The following is a 16,709-nucleotide window of genomic DNA, read 5'->3' on the forward strand; positions in this document are numbered from 1 at the left end:
CCACGTTATCAGCAGACCCCAAGTACGAGAAAGCGCTGAACAGAAGTCCGTTTCGAGCGACAAACTCAGCTTACCTGGCGTCTATAAGAATCTCCAATGAAAAAAAAGGGGGAGGGGGATGTCTGCGTGCGTGCTGCACTAGCGTGGAAAACTATTCTTGTTGGTGCGTTTAAAGGCGCATGGCGCGAGAGAAAAGTCGGTTGAGAAACATGAGCTATGGTCGTTTTTGCCGCGTTGAGTTCCTCTAAAAGCATTTTTATTGCGTAAGCAATACTACGCCAGGTCTAACCGCTCGTCGCGTGGTCCGTGGGCCGCCCTGCTCCTCGAGGAGCCGCCGCCGCGCCTAACAGATGTTGCGACGTCAGCCTCTCCGTTGCTATGGCGACGCGTGACGTCAGCTTGCTCTCTCCACCGCAACCAGGAGGAGCCGTTCGCGCCACGTTCTTCGAGGAGTCTCGCCATGGAAGACACCGACGAAGAGTCTATATCTGAATCTAGTTGCTCTACTGCATCTGAACAATTTAACTTTAAGGCGACAGACAAACAAGCTAGGAAGAATGCAAGAAAAAGGTTACAACGTGCCCAAGAAACGGAAGAACAAGAAGAAGAACGACTGCGGAAACGACGAGAAGCCGAAGCAGCTAAACGAGCTGTATCGAGTTCAGAAGCTGGGATTAGGCAAGCTAAACGGAATGAAGCCAAGCGGATGTGACCAAGCATAACATTGTATTGCTTTCGCAACCAACCAGGTTCAACCAGAGCTAAAACACACCAATTTTTTCACTTACTACCTTAAAGGCCTGCAAACCAGGTATTTCATAGCGGGTAGGGTTGATAAGGAAACGATGCCACAATAATAAATCTTTTGATACTCCCAATGAACTGGGATCAACAGGTGATGATCGCAATGCAGCTTGGAAAATTATTGGTGGCATTCATCTCCGACCTGAGCAAACGACTGGACAGAAAACAGGGAGACAATACATTCGCTGGCTGTCATCCAGGGATATATTTTTAGAAGGCTTTTATATACGCGTGGAAGAACCTGTCTACGGAAGGATGCAGGAAAGCAGGGGAGAAATGTGCAGTGGTACTGAATATTTAGATGGCTCATGATTATCTCGGTAAACGATTGGTTATCAGGGAATGAAGGGCTTGATACCTGTCACATTTATGGGAGACACCTCAACCGCCCCATGTGCGAAGGAAGGGAGGTGGGGATGAAAGAGAGAGCTGCCGTAGTGGAGGGCTGCGCGGGTTATCGCGGTAGAGGGAGAGGCAATTGAAATGAACACTAACCAAAAAAAACAGGACGGTTAGTAACGCGATGTCCAACGACAGCTGTTGACGTCTTTTCCCATCGCGATATATATATATATATATATAGGTCAATAGCTTATGTGGAACATGCAAATATATGTGCACTTACAGACCACTCATTTATTTTTCAGACATACTCCCTCTTCAAGTGGCACTTCTATTCCATATTCCTTAATAGTCATAAAGGCAGTAGTTACGCTCGACGTGTACCGCAAACTCGCCTGAGCACCTGAACTGAGCGGTTTCCTCGAACCAGTCTGAGTACAATGGAAGAACGTCAGTAAAGAACGTTCCCCCTCGAATGCGGCCTGTCAGCAGAGGGCGGACTAGGCGGTGAGACGGGCTCGTGCAAGCGAAGCAGCAGGAGCGTTCGCAGGCCGTGACAAGGCGGAAACTGGTCAAGACTGGAGCAGTGACGTCCTTGCGCGGGAGCGATACGCGTAGGTTCCCGCCCGAGCTGGGTAGAGACGGCAGCGACTGCAACACGAACTCTTCCCAGAATTAGAAAACAAGCAGATGAGGACCAGCTGTGCGATGATGTCACCTGTATGGCGAGAATGTGTATCCGATGTAGATTTGCGGCCATCTCCGATGGAAAGAAAGAACACCGTCCGGTCGCCGCCCAGGGGCTGAACTTCGGGCCTTATTGGTGGACATAGTGTGTGAAGAGTTTTTAGCCACGTAGGATGTAAGGATAAGTGGGACTTTTGATTCGGATTATGATGTGAACGAATAAATTTCAGCCTGTAACACTATGCTTGTCTGGAAAGCTTCTTCCACGTTCCGACAGACAGCAAGAACGTATGAATTATAACTGCAGTCTTGTTATCTGAGAAGTGGTCGGAGGTGTGTGGTCGAGGTGTTTGACCAATGCTCGAGTCTGAAAGGCGAAACTTACGCATGCGTCTCGCGAGGTCGTCACAGCAGTGAGGAGTTAATAACGAGTTAGATGAAGTACGCTGTCACTCGTGACGTCACTACACGCTCGGGCCACTCAGCTTGGTGCGTTGCCATGGCGCATTTCAGTGAAGCCATGAGTGATGTCAACGCAACCTTCCTTGTCCATCTTTCTGGGTGGTTGCTGGAAGAGAATCGGCTGATCAGGGTGGATGCAAGAAGAGATGGCCGGACAACGTTGCTTCTTTTCGTTTGTTTTTATTAAGACAGTGTGATCGTATGCTAACTCTAGGAACTCATCCGGAAAGGCAACATCCATCAGGTGTACAGGGAAAGGCTTTATTACAGGTTAACGGAGGTCCAAATGCGTGCTGGGCATAAAATCTTGCCAATACTGCTTTATTATCTTAATTTGTGTTCTTTTTTTTGGGAACACTCGCAGAAGACTAGCTGAGGCACAACAAAGAATTGAAAAAGGAATGAGGCTGGGAGGGAGGCATTACTGCAGTTAGTACAAGTGACATACTAACACACACTGAAAAAAAGAGAGAGAGAAAAAAGAGGCAATAAAAAAACCATGGTGGGATTGTAAGAACAGATCACAAGGCTGGACGCGACCAGCATGGCGGTCATTTCGCAACCTGAAATAAGAAAGTCAATGCTGCAACCTTAGAGGAGTGACGTATGCTACCGAAGGGTGTATCTTTTTACACCAGTCAGAGTCATTGGGGGTGTTCAATGCTGAAGGGCGCATTCTTTACATCAGTCGAGTTTTTAGGAGTGCAAGAGAGCAGTGGTAAAAGCAGTAAGGCAGCTGCCTTTTCTTCAGATTGAAGGTTGTCGAACTAGCGGAACAAGTGGTCTATGTGTCGTGCCAGGTTGACAGCAAGTGCACGTCACGGGCAAAAGTAATGTGCTCGACGAAACGTGCTTAACACTTTGGTGCATGTGATGTTCTCAGTTACCCTGAATGGCGTAGCTGGGTTAGTAGAACAGGTGAATAATAAACACCCATATATCTTTCTGGTGTGAAAACTGCCCCCTTCGGTGCACACGTCACGCCATGAAAGTAGTGAAATACACCCTTTACAGAGCCTTACATCTGCAAGAGTACAATTCGTAATGCCGGTTGTTTTATTCATGCTTTTTTTTGGTTCATTCCATTCATCCCTCTAATGTGTACAGGTCAGGAGATCTAAACGAAGGGTGTTTTTCTTCTCAAGGCTAACGCGCCCTTCGGCATGTTTCACAGTTCAAAACTCGGTCAACTAAAAACAGTCACTTCGTCCCAAAAACGAAGGTAAAAAAAAAATTAATCCAGCAGAAAACAGAGTAAAACAAACTCGCAAACACAAACACTGCTTCATTTTGTTTACTAAGGACGTCGTATAATGCTTCCCTATACAACATGTGCACATGAATCCTGAGGCTCCAACTCGCGCTGCCGTTAACACTCAGCAAAGTAATAAACAAAGCAGTTTCCTACTATTCCTAAAAAGAGTCTAACCACAACCTTTGGGGGAAAGTGCATCAGTAGTGTATACACTCTCATTCTTTATCATCATCATCTTCCATTCTTTTCTTCTTCCCTCCCACTTCCTTCGAAAAGCCGTGTTTAGTTTCTGCAGTGCAGACCACTTATATATACAAGGACATTGGTTATGACTGAATAATCAGGTAACTTGTTAAGTTAATAGAAATCTCATTGCATGCTCTTCTCAGTAAGCACACATGCTAGAGAAAGAAAAACAAAATGTCAACAGCAAAAGTGATTCCAGATAAAGAATTCTGCCCGGTTACAACGAGTTAAAATTTCCCTTGCCCGCCTGTCAACAGTTATAAGTGTCCTGCAATGCATTCTTTTCTATATACCTGGCACATACCGATCGTCCACGTCTCCGCATACAAGCAACAACGAGGAGAACTTGCCTAAAGAGTGAAAACTTCACACAACGAGTGTTTCACGAGTGGGTAAGGAAGAATAAAATACGTTATTCTCTTTTCTTTCCATCCTAACGCATCATCTTTTTTGCACACTTATCTCCTGCCTCGCATTCTCTTCGAAATGCAACAACAACCCGGTGTGTCTGTGTGTCCGCTCCCCTTCTATAACATGGAGGCAAAAATGTCCTGCCGCCGTGTTGTGCATGTGTGGTGTATTGCTCGTACTTGTAGAATGTATACAGCAGCAGCATACAGCAACACACACACATCTCTTGTTGTCCTGCACGGGCGGAGTCCGCGTATGTATCTTCTTCCAGCTGCCCCATTCCTGAAGGGCAGCTGCGAGTATTAAGTATATGTAACCGCTGAACGACCCGACTAACATCAGCACCCTTCCCCTCTCCCCCTGCAGAATAAGAGGGAAAATGAGAAAGAGCGAGACAGAGACACACGTTCAATGGCCGAGTCCCGTAACCCGAGTGTGCGTCCATTATGTGTGACATAGGTCCCATCCTGGTTCATCACCACCATATATATCTTCACGTGGCTTCGCTTGTCGACAAGCTCAGCCTTGGAGTACGAGAGAAAGACGTCTCGCAGAGGGCGATAAAAACGCAGGTAGGCTGAGAGATAGAGAGCGTCTTGACCTCCCTGCGTGCCCGCGTATAACTGAGATGGACAAGGCGGAAGGAGGTCATAGATGAGGGACGTGTGCAAAGATCGGCGCGGCAAAGTAACCACGTGTGTGACGTGCCAGGTCCGCGGGGCGCGCTGCTGCTGATGCTGTTGTTGACTAGATGCACTGCTCTTCGCACTTTCGCGACGGCGCTCACACGCACGCCGATTGCTGTGTGTGCGTGGAGGGCGAAGGATTCCAAAAGGTCCGAGAAGAAACGGGCGCAAGGAGAAGCCTTAAGGCCGTCATGACGCTGCCTGGTAAGACAAAAGGCCGGCGCCAGAAAGAAAAGGCAGAGTTCGGACGGCAACGGCGGGCACGCTCGGCTGGCTTTTTTCTGTGACGCGCAGCTAGCACGGTTACTGTTCCAAACCCGCCTTGTGTGTTTTCACTCGCACTGTCCACCGCAAAATGCAGCGTTGTGTGTGTGCTTGCTTGTTCGCATCATCGTGCCTGCAGCTGCGAGACGACGAAGGCGAACGAAGAGAGACAGAGGCTGCCGGAAAAAGAAATAAAAAATGCACAGCGACGACTACTCAGCGTCCACGACGGTACATGCACACACTCACAAGCGCGCACACTCGTCACGGCGCAGTCGTTGGAAGTAAGTCACTCGCCAGCAGCCGTCCGTCTCCACAGACACACGTACACACGCGAGCGTTCCTTGTCGCCAGTGTAGAGAAGAGCACTATGGCGGCGAGGCGTGGGAGGACTTCCTCCGAGTACAATGGGAGGCGGGCAAGAAGGGGTGGTGAGAACGCGTCTCTTCGTCTCTCCTCTAAGAGTCAGGACCGCAGTTAAGCAGCAGAGATGAGGTGGCGTCGCGGTCCGTGGCGCCCTCAGGGGTCGAGGTCTCGCGCCTTCGGGCGCCGCCGCACCAGCGACTGAATAAGTTAAGGGTGGCGAGGCAGCAGGCCCGGAACCGGCCTAGTAAGCCCGCTGTGGCTCGCCCGCGCGGCTTGTGTGGTGGCGTCGCCGACGCGTTCTTCGCCGGCGCCGCTGGCGGCGGGGGGAAGAGGAGTTCTGAGTGGCACGCCGGCGTCCCCGACTGGGCGTCCTGAGCGGGAGCAGGAGCCGGCTGCTAGCCGTCCGAGGACGTGGGACTCTCCTCGCGGATGCAGTTGTCGTCGTCCTCGGGCTCCTCGATGGTGATCTGGAACTTGATCTTGTCGCCGCCCTTGCCACTGCCATCGTCGCCATCCTCGTCGCCCTCGCCACCGCCGCCGCTGCCATCCGGAGCGATGTCCGGCACGCTGGACGTCGGGCTGATGGGGATCATGTTCTGGTACCAGTCGCGATTCTCTTCCAGTCGGTCCAGGATCTCCTGGGCGTCAGGGTGCACCAGGTCAGCCCACGTCTCCCACAGCGGGTGAGCGATGTAGTCGATGAAGCCGACCTGCACCAACGACCAAGGGGTCAGAGAAATGCATTTACACCTGTAAAAGGCTCTGATGAGAAAACAAAGTCCGCATAATATGAAAACACTACACTGCAATCTGTATGCTTTGTGTTTTCCGATCGGTTGCCTGATCATTTATGTGGTTCCCATATGATTTGAATATGATCTGTATGACGTCGCACGGAGTCCTTATCTAATTCGAGTTTTCCACCTGCGTTGTGCGTAGAGCGTGTATCTCCGTATCTTCCATTTGGCTTCGATATGAGCCATAGAACGGAAAACACAAAACTTTATACCAATCATTATATGCAAAATTTCACCAGGGATCACACATTTTCATACGCGAATAATGCCAAAGAGCCTGGCTCATCAATTCCTCTCAGGTCTAAGCTGACACTTTAACTGCCTTGAGAGGGGGCACAGGCTGAGAACTACAAAACTCAAGAGATCCCTAACAAAGCCACAAAGACACGAACAACGTAGTAAACAAATCAGCACCGTCATGACACAAAGGACAACAAAGCTTCGGCAATGCTTTCGAATCAATATGAGTCCAGCTGCAAGTCACTGTCGGCAGGCACAATAGCATCCCTTGATCACGGGGTAGTCGGCAACCACTATCCACACTATCCACTATCCTGACAGTGCCAGATGGCGCCAAGTGCCAGCATGCACTCCTGCCACGGCAACACCAATCAGTGCATGTGCCACCCTGGCGGTGCGCGGAAGTGGATCATGGTAACGGGCAGCAGCTCCCAGATTGCGCTATGCTATAACCTTCTATTAAAGTCTACGTGGGCACAGCCATACAGCTAAAAAGCCAGAAATAATATAATTGTTATAATTATCCTGCTTAAGTTTCTGAGAGAATTTCCTTCAATACACCGAAAGAAACTGATCACACAACTTTAGAAAGGCTGGAGAAACAGCAAAGAGAACCACGACCATACATTGAACCCATCCACCCTGAGTAATGGCCACACTACTTTCAATACTTCCATACGGGCCATTTTCAGGCGACAATTCGAGGTCCGCGTACACACCTGTGTCTTCTCGATGGTGGCTGTATGCCTGTCACACATGGGGCTGATGTCGAGGTTTTCTGCGCGCTCCTTGTCTCCTTGCATGAAGAACTCGGACATGACCAAGTCCACCCACGTCCTGTAGAGCTCCAGTGGCTTGGTCGGGTTGCTCAGATCGGCGCAGTGGATCATGTTCTGCAACACCTGGGAAAGACACACAGAAAACTTCAATCCTCTCCTGCGACACACGAGTAAGCCCACCTAGAGGTAGCTTCACACTGAGCATTTAAACTTGTAGAACATAATAGGAGCTGGAAGCCCCCGTTATGTTAGGGTAGCAAATGAGGTAACTAGGGGAAAGGGAACATTTAGGGGGAGATAACATTGTCAAGTATGGAGATAAGGTAACTGCAGTTAGAGCAGGAGGGGTCTATAATCAGGGACAGCTTTTTGTGGATGTGCAGTGGAAGCTAAGAAGGTGAGGAACAACGCTTTCACAAAGGCGCTATTATCATGCACTAATAAGGGAGAGAGGCATTTAAGCTGGCAGCGCAGACTCGTAGTTTCCACTCCACGGCCACGAAAAGCTGTCCCTGAGTACAATTGAAGATCAACGGGAAGATTTTTTGTCCTACAGCGTAAGAGTGCTCCTGATAGTGGCATGAGGGAACAGTTAATGGGCACACTTTATGCCTGATATTTAAGGCCATTAGGCAGGCACATGACCTGGAAAGTACACAGAGGGTTTGTAGTTGTAGGGTTTGTAGTGTAGTGCTAACCAAAGCTTCGACAAGCAGCCTTGTCTTCGTCAAGTCGTGAACAAGTAAACAGTGGTTGTTTTCTAGGTAGCAGACTAGGATAGCTCACCTGTATTCTTTCGGTGTAGTTGTCGAGGAGGAGCACGCCGGAGCCGGCAACCTTCTTGGTTTCAACCATGGTCTTGAGGTCTGCGAGCAGGCTCATGTGTTTGGACATGTCCGTGGCGAGGACCATGTCGATGACCATCTTGCGCATCGTGAGCCGCTGCTTCTTGGTCAAGTTCTCGAAGATGTTGCACGTCTCGTCCTGGAGCAGCTTGAATGCCACGGCCAGCGAGTGGTTCTCCAGCACCGACTCGTCGTTGTACATGATGGCTAGCTCGGAACCTGATATAATGAGGAGAAATGAAAGAAAAAAATCGCGAAAACATTTGTTAATCTCTGGCAGAACAAAGGAGGAGGCAAAAGAACTACAGAGATGGTTTAATACATTCGAATTGGAGCTACAGCACGAATTTGTGCTATGTAGAAGAAGATGTTAAGCAGGCAGTGCCGCGGGACGGAGCATATGGAAGTTATGAAGACGACACTCCAATGCACAGCGCGAGAGTGTGGTGCGGTTTAACACGAGGCGTGTTGGCTGCGACGATGGCCTAGCGGTCTCGCTGGGCAGCCCTTAAAGGAGGTCTGTTCGCGCAGCCACAAGTTCGACTTCCAGTCATGGTTATTGATTCAATTTCTTTTTCTCTTTTTCGTGGTTTGACCTCAAACTCCACTGAAAATCAAATTTACACAGTCCATGACTGAAGCCTGAGGTCCTGTAGTGAAGCTTTTGCTTCAAAACGTGGAGACAGGCAAGCCTGGTCATAGGGAAACATTGCATACCGTATTTTCCGGTGTATAAGACGCACCCGTCATCTATGCAGGCTGTCATTGAAAAAGTCGGTATATAAGACACATTTCAGTTTACCCAATTAGACTAGTGATGATCAATTGAACACTCTTGCGTGACCATCACGAAATTCACCATACCTGTGAGAAATTCTTAAGCAACGCAATGTGGTCAAAAAAGGCAACACTCACGCCATTCCCGCCCATGTTATAGAAAAAAATGGAAGAGAAAGCGAAAAAACTCTCCCATATGTACATAAGAACATTTTATTTCTACTTAAAACCTTGGAAGTCTACACCTTCGGATGCGCTATCAAAAAGTTCGCCCATTTCTGGAGGCAACGCGACTGAAACATTCTCTTCACACTACGTACACGGAGCAAACAAAGTTGCAAAGGGTGGATAAAAAAAGAATGCCGGCTTGTCCTGGCTTGTCTTGAGAATGGCGAGGAGCATGATCATTGTCATCTTTTGGCATTTCACATTATTTTTACTTGGGGCCTCCGAAACGGTCGCGTGTTAGTGATCCCGGAAGTTGTGTGTTTGTGATCCCGGAAAATTATTCTTTTTTTGCAGCAACTTCTCCAAACCATATATATCATTTGTAATGCAGCCGCCACGGTGGCTCACTGGTTACGGTGCTTGGCAGCTGAATTGGAAGATGTGGGTTCGATCCCAGCCGAGTGCATCGCATTTCGATGGAGGCTAAATGATAGAGACCCATGTGCGATGTCAAGGCACATTAAAGAACCCCAGGTGGCCGAAATTATCCAGAGTCACCTATTGTGGAGTCCATCATAGTCGGGGCCACTTCGGGACGTTAAACCCCATTAGCAACCAACCAACCAGTTATCGTGCATATTAATTCTAGACCAGGTTTATACAGGTGCAGGTTAAATTAATTTTTTTTTCACGTCCAAGACAGGAGAGTGGAGCTGACACATTAAAAATGATCGCTTGTGCTGACGGTGCTGACGACAGATAGGGCCAGCACTCACTTGTGTTGATGAGGTACTGGTTGGTGACGCCCGGATGGTCGACATCATGTATGGCACCGGCGAACAGAGCCGCCAGAATCTCGAGGTCGGTGAAGACTGTGTCGAGAGCTGGCGAGAGCAGAAGCACGTGAATGGACTGCGTCACGTCAGCCGCGTGGCTGCTATTGTGGTAGGGGACCTTCAGGTAGTGGTCTTCTAGCGTCATCAGGAACGTCAGAAACTTTTTGGACGAAATGTCGAATGTCTTCAGCAAGTCACGGTCCTGCACAAAATAGTAAACATAAGCGATCTACCGCGGGAACGAATACCAAAGAAAGTTGAAGTTGTCAGTGCGGAAACAGGCCTCCATGTGAAAGACATCCTTTGTGTACTGGTCAGGGGTTAAATGCAATGGCTGACTCCTTCTTTCCAGGCCTTACGCAAAAGGAGTCCGAGTGCTGTGCGATGTCAGTGCACGTGAAAGATCCCCAGATCCCTCCCCGGGTCCGGAAATTATTCCGGAGCCCTCCACAACGGCACCTCTTTCTTCTTTCACTGCCACCTTCCTCCTTTTCTTCACGGCGCAGTTGAGGTGTCCAACAAGAAGTGAGACAGTTACCACGCCTTTCATTTCTTAATAATCAATCGTTATCGGCTATTACAAGGCAGAGTGCCTTGTAATATTGCAAGCATTTGCTCTCAGGTATACATTGGCAATGTAAAGTGTTACCTGAAGGAAGACCTTTCGATTCATTAACATGCAGGTCAGTGAAATTTGGGTAGCTGTAAGTGAAGCTTGTTATTTCCACTTCAAAGCCTCGTAACACTGCGCGGGCTTTGGAATGAATGCTATAGTGTCATGCATTGTGAAGCTAGAGCAGTAGTAGTACAAGTATATCAGGACGATGGGTCCGACGAGTGGTAGGCACTGGTTAACCTACCAGTACAAAATGGACGGAACCACAAGATCGCGGAATCAAATGGCAAAACGATGAACAAAAAGAATGCACACATGAAACATCACACGAGTGAATTGACCACGAGGGGCACCTAAGCCCATCTCTTTAAAGGGGCTCTGAAAGGGGCTCTAATAAAATTGCTGTACGACTGGGATGTTAAAGCACGCCGCTTCACGAATATTGTCCAGCAAGAATTTGTTAATGTGCTGAGTAGAAGCTGAGTTATCTGTAGTCAAAATTTGAATTTCAGCATCTTTGCGCCTTTCCTTCTCCTCTGGTCACTTCTCGGCGCAGGACACCCCCCCCCCCCCCCCCCCCCCTAGAAAAAGTTCTGCGGACGCCCTTGGCCTGACGTCTCAAAGAATCTAACCAACAGCCACCTCTCAATTTGTATATACACAGGCGCGAGCGACGGAGGAGGCTGCGAGCATGAAAAAGTCGTCGGGAAGGGCTCGCCAACTTTCGCGCGTGATTGTGGGTTTTCTGCTGCGTGTAGAAGTGTACTCAGGTATTTATAACACAATTCAGTGACTAAGAGAGTTGAAGTGCTCTCCTCGGAAGGTGTTTCAGAGCCCACGCAGGACGGTCGACAAAGGCGCGTACCTTGAATATGGTGTAGGTGATGGCGGTGAGGGGCTTTCCGCCCGAGTACTCGGCCACCTTGAAGATGTTGCAGCCCCAGCGGTCGAGATCCTGGAGCGCGAGTCCAAGTTCCTGCTCCCGGGGCGTCTCCACGCCGTACTTGGGCAGCGTGGTGAGGCTGTTGGTGTGGTGCAGGGAGCGCCGGATGCCCGAGATCTGGGACATGGCGTCCGACGGCCGGTGCTGGCGCGTCTTGCCACCGCTGCCGGGGACCGCGGGAACGGGCGCTCCTGTCACGCCACTGCCGGGCACGGCGACGCACTCCTCGGGCCGAAGCACCTGGAGGTCCAGGTCTTGGACCTTGTCTGTGGGAGGTGACAAGCACAGGAGATACAGTTATAGGGACGTGTGGAGGTCGCTGGCCCAGAGGCGACCGCACTACGCTTGCTTGCGGCGGCGTGGATAGAGAATCAACAAATAGCCACACAGTCCACAATAGCCAGCCCAGTACTGGCTGTTGCCGGCACTGGGTTGGCTATTGTGGACTAGAATGGGCTAAGAACGTTGCTGTTTTTGCTATCGCTCTTCTCCGGGCGACTAGTGGCACTGCGGGATGGCCAAGAGGCGTACGAAGGCTAATATAATAAGCAGGAGGACGATGATGATGATGATGTCCTCAGGCTTAATGGCACGTGATTTTGGGCGAATTATATGCTCGTGCAATTGGTCTTCGTCTTTGTCGGCGGCGCCGGTCCCGAAGGTAGCGCCGCTGCGGCGTTCCACTTAAGGAACCTACATATCCGCACTGTCCATTCAGTTTCAAGTATAACGAACTGTAGTTTCACCAAATACACAAACAAAAAAAGCGAAGTAGACTAAGTCCTTAAGTCCTCCTCTATCTTCCTCCTGCGGGGCGCCGAGCGTAGGCATTTTTTTCTTTGTGTTTTTATTTCGTTCGCATCGACAGCGGCGATTCCAAATCTTCCAATGGAAAGAGGCAGTGCTAGACCATGAGCCTTTGCGCGCCGACTGTAGCGACACCCAGCCCACTTCATTTCGTTCAAGGCAATGGGCGACCGTGAAGGTAACGGAAAATGGGGGAGTGGGGGGGGGGGGCTCTTTTCCTCGAAAATTGGTCTCGCTTTTCGACAGAGTCGATTCATTCGACGTCTTCGCGATACGCTAGTTTGGTTTGCAGCGCCTAACCTTTACTCAAAGGCCCAAATCACAGCGACACTTTACTTCATCTTATCCACACTCCGGTCGTAACCTGCATTTTCTGTCCACGTTAGCTTAAATTATTCTGTCACCTTCAATGTAATCTGCAGCAAGCTGTTCTGCTTAATACACTGGATTAAGCACTACGCCGCACCATCGCAAGCTGTTCTCAGTGATGCGCGGAACACTACGCAGAACATTGCGCGAAACGCGTGATAACATATCGCGCCACTCACCCAAGAATGTGTTGCAGATGTACTCGGATATCTGGCTCCCTGACTTGGACTCCGAGAAGTGGCTCAGTTCCTTGTTGAGCATGCGCTTGAACTGCGGGTTAGAAGAGAGCACAGATATGTAGTCAGTTACAACTGTCGGCTCTCAATTAGAAAAGAACAGGAAAAAGAACGCGGCCGATAGAGAAAGGAAACAAACTATTAGAGACAGCAAAAAGAAAAATCACCGGAAGGAAGGAAGGAAGGAGCAAGAAAAAAAACCTTATAAAATGGTCTATAGACAGTCTATAGACTTCTTATAAACTCTATTGACTTCCTGTAGATATTTCTTTTTGTCTAGTCATAGTCTATAGACTGCCTATAGATAAAAGTCTACTAAGAGAGTATGGTCATAAATCTATAGATTGTCTATAGACTGTCCATAGGATTTGTACTGTATATAGACTGTTCTTTGGGATTTGTCTATAGACATTATAGACAGAAGTCTATAATGTCTACGGACTGTGTAAGAAAATTTTTGTAAAAAAAGAAAGGAAGAAAGAAAGAAGGAAAGGAAGAAAGGAGGAAGGAAAGCGAGAGAGAAAGAAAGAAGGGAAGAAAGAAAGAAAGAAAGAAAGAAGAAAGAAAGAAAGAAAGAAAGAAAGAAAGAAAGAAAGAAAGAAAGAAAGAAAGAAAGAAAGAAAGAAAGAAAGAAAGAAAGAAAGAAAGAAAGAAAGAAAGACACCTTTCCCAACACAGATTCCCGTAGATCCCACTAGTAGACAGGCCAGTGGAACTCACTTTGCTTGAGGCCATGTCTCCCACGGATCTGTGCGACTGAATCGTCTCCAGCTGCTCGAGGCACCACTCCAGCTCCTTTACCGTGTTCGAGGCCATCTGGCTGTACTCGTCCTCTGAAAGTGGACACGGTTGAATACAAGTCTAGTTAGGCAACCGCGACAGGAAGTGAGCCGGCGTGCACCGAGTAGAACAAGCCCGCAAAACGGGCTGGATGTTTCGTAGTCACCTGATAGCGAAGAACCGCTCGTGTTTGTCCCTGGAGACCCGGACGGCACCTTCATTCTGCAGAGAATTACTTCGTGTTAGGTTTGACACGCAGTACGACTGTAACTAATCTTTACCTTATCTGTTGACCTGCAGCGAAGTGCCAAAGCAACTGACCCTATTCACAAATACACCCGATTCACAATAGGCCCTATACACAATATACCATATTCACAACAGACCCTATTCACAATGTCATCATCATCACCATCAGCCTGACTACGGCCACTGCAGGGCAAAGGCCTCTCACATGTCTCTCCAATTAACCCTGTCCTTCGCCAGTTGCGGCCACCGTATTCCCGCAAACTTCTTAATCTCATCCGCCCACCTAACTTTCTGCCGCCCCCTGCTACGCTTGCCTTCTCTTGGAATCCACTCCATTACCCTTAAGGACCAGCGGTTATCGTGCCTTCGCATTACATGCCCTGCCCAAGCCTACTTCTTCCTCTAGATTTCGACTAGGACGTCATTAACCCGCGTTTCTTCCCTCACCCACTCCGGCCGCTTCCGATCTCTTAACGTTACACCTATCATTTTTCTTTCCATAGCTCGCTGCGTTGTCCTTAACTTAAGCTGAGCCCTCTTTGTTAGCCTCCGCGTTTCTGCCCCATAGGTGAGTACCGGTAAGATACAGCGGTTGTATACTTTTCTCTTGAGGGATATTGGCAAACTGCCATTCATGTTAGCAAAACTAAAAGAAACTGCTTAACGTACTCAAAATAATTTCTACATGAGTTCTTCCAGCCAACACATCAATATGATTTGGTTGACATTTCTAGGAAAAGTCCTACTTTATGCAAAGCAAGAGTTACAAACAAAGGCAGAAAAGCTAACCATTGTTGCCAGTCGACTACTGCAGCAGTACCATCTACTTCAACTTAACTTCACCGATAGGTTAACGCTACTGCATACTTATTATATCACTCCAAAATTACCAAACAGTTCGGCAACAGAGTCTGGAAAAGTAAAACGAAATAAGCAGCCACCCAATTTCTATAAATATAGGCTCGTGCTTATATTGGTACGCGTGCAGTTTTGTCATTAGGAAGGCTGCTGTTTTTAGCAGCGACGCAAAATAATACGAAAGCTTGCAACAGTTTGTCATCCGAGCGAACAACGACGCAACGACTGAACAAGCACCGAGGGAAGGAGACTCACGTGGGTGGTACGTCCTTGGTGAGATGCTTAATGTTGTTCAGCACGCTACGTAGTGAGGCCAAGATTTGAGCAAACGGGGTCACGATCTGGTCTTCGCCATGCCTGCGTAGAAGAAAATCGAAAGCCCTTAGTCATTTCGGCATCCTTACAATGAGGTAATCGTCAAAAGGGCAATACTTGCGACTGAGTCAAGCAGCGAATGCTGACATTCAAGATTCAGTAGTGCTACCTATCCATCCAATAGGATGCCCGTAGAGAATCAAATTACGCCACCATGAAAATTTCATGACCTTCGTGCAAAGCATGGGAAAATCCACGATTAAGCTGTTTCTTCCGGAGAGATTCTTATTCCATTTTTGCATACCTTCAAGCGCCGTGGTATTGCAGAGGGAGTCAGATCAAAGGCAACGACAAGCAAAATAGAAATACGAAAAAAACAACAAAGAATGAACACTAGGCAAGAAAAACTGTTGCACGTAGTGGCTTGCTCAAACACACATTCAGACACCTCCCCCCCCCTCTCACAAGCGCGCACACACACACACACACACACACACACACACACACACACACACACACACACACACACACACGCACACACACACACACACACACACACACGCACGCACGCACACGCACGCACGCACGCACGCACACACGCGCGCGCGCGCGAGCGGTGATAGGATTTATCATTATCATCATTATAAATATGTTCACTGCAGGACTAAGACCTCTCCCATCTCTTTCCAATTAACCCTGTCCTATTCCTGCTACGGCCATCTCATCCATCCAAGGTGGACACCTTAACTTCGCCGCGCCCTGCTACGCTTGCCTTGTCTTGAAATCCACTCCGTTGCACTTAAATATCACCGGTCATCTTGACCTCGCATTACAAGCCCTGTGCATACCCATCTTTTATCCTCGGTTACGACTAGGATGCCCTTAACTCGCGTTTTCTCAGGATTATTCAGAGGCAAAAAAAAAAAAATGCAAACAGTTCGCACCGGACTCGGAACACATCACTGGGACCACATCACTGCTGTGGTCCCGGTAGAAAAATGCATTGGGAACGAACGAGCGATAGAAATGAGCTCGACAAAACCTGCACCCAACGTAATGCTGACCGTCGATACTGGGGGGGAGATGTGTATGCAGAGACGCTTATAGTGGCGTTCGTTTTGTGTCATACTTTTTTTTTTCTTACCAGCACTTTTCTTTTCTTTTTTTTTTTTTACCTTTAAGCAGCGGCTCACACATGACTTGCGTCTTCCTAAACCATCCGTGCTAACCTGCCCTTGTCAAAGTCTTTCGAAACTTCTTCGCAAAGCACATAAGCGCAGCAAGGTTTCCGGTGTTTCGCGAAAGCCAGTGAAACCGGAACAAGCATTCTCATTACTGAGATGGAGAACGCGTCCGCGCGATCCAGTAAAGAGCAGCACGGGAGGTGTGCCTCATTACTATAGCTCTGCAGACCACACGGTAATGTGATTTAGGGCATAGCATTCGGCTAAACGTACAGCTCCGCCTGATCCGCCATTGACAGCAGTTCCCGATTAAGCAGAAACTTTGACGCATACGTTTGCGAAAAACAGCACACACGTTTTATCCTGATTGCTCGCTTCATTTTGCCA

General features: G+C 48.6%; 1 protein-coding gene across 6 annotated transcripts in view; it reads right to left on the reverse strand.

The window, feature by feature from the left end:
- Positions 1-2,459: 2,459 nt before the first annotated feature.
- The window catches only part of LOC149366108 (3',5'-cyclic-AMP phosphodiesterase 4C-like), a 616,957-nt gene continuing 602,707 nt past the window's right edge, over positions 2,460-16,709 (reverse strand). For all 6 annotated transcript variants that reach the window (XM_089548675.1, XM_089548667.1, XM_089548649.1 and 3 more), the window contains 9 exons: positions 15,079-15,180; positions 13,883-13,938; positions 13,657-13,769; positions 12,880-12,970; positions 11,447-11,790; positions 9,906-10,167; positions 8,126-8,403; positions 7,280-7,462; positions 2,460-6,233 (listed from right to left, as the gene is read on the reverse strand). In XM_089548675.1, coding sequence (XP_089404801.1) covers positions 5,919-6,233; positions 7,280-7,462; positions 8,126-8,403; positions 9,906-10,167; positions 11,447-11,790; positions 12,880-12,970; positions 13,657-13,769; positions 13,883-13,938; positions 15,079-15,180 — 1,744 coding nt within the window. In that variant the 3' untranslated portion in view covers positions 2,460-5,918. The remainder of the gene's footprint in view (positions 6,234-7,279; positions 7,463-8,125; positions 8,404-9,905; positions 10,168-11,446; positions 11,791-12,879; positions 12,971-13,656; positions 13,770-13,882; positions 13,939-15,078; positions 15,181-16,709) is intronic.

Source organism: Amblyomma mixtum, chromosome 1, assembly GCF_055824585.1.
Source record: "Amblyomma mixtum isolate Tamu chromosome 1, ASM5582458v1, whole genome shotgun sequence".
Lineage (NCBI taxonomy): Eukaryota > Metazoa > Arthropoda > Arachnida > Ixodida > Ixodidae > Amblyomma > Amblyomma mixtum.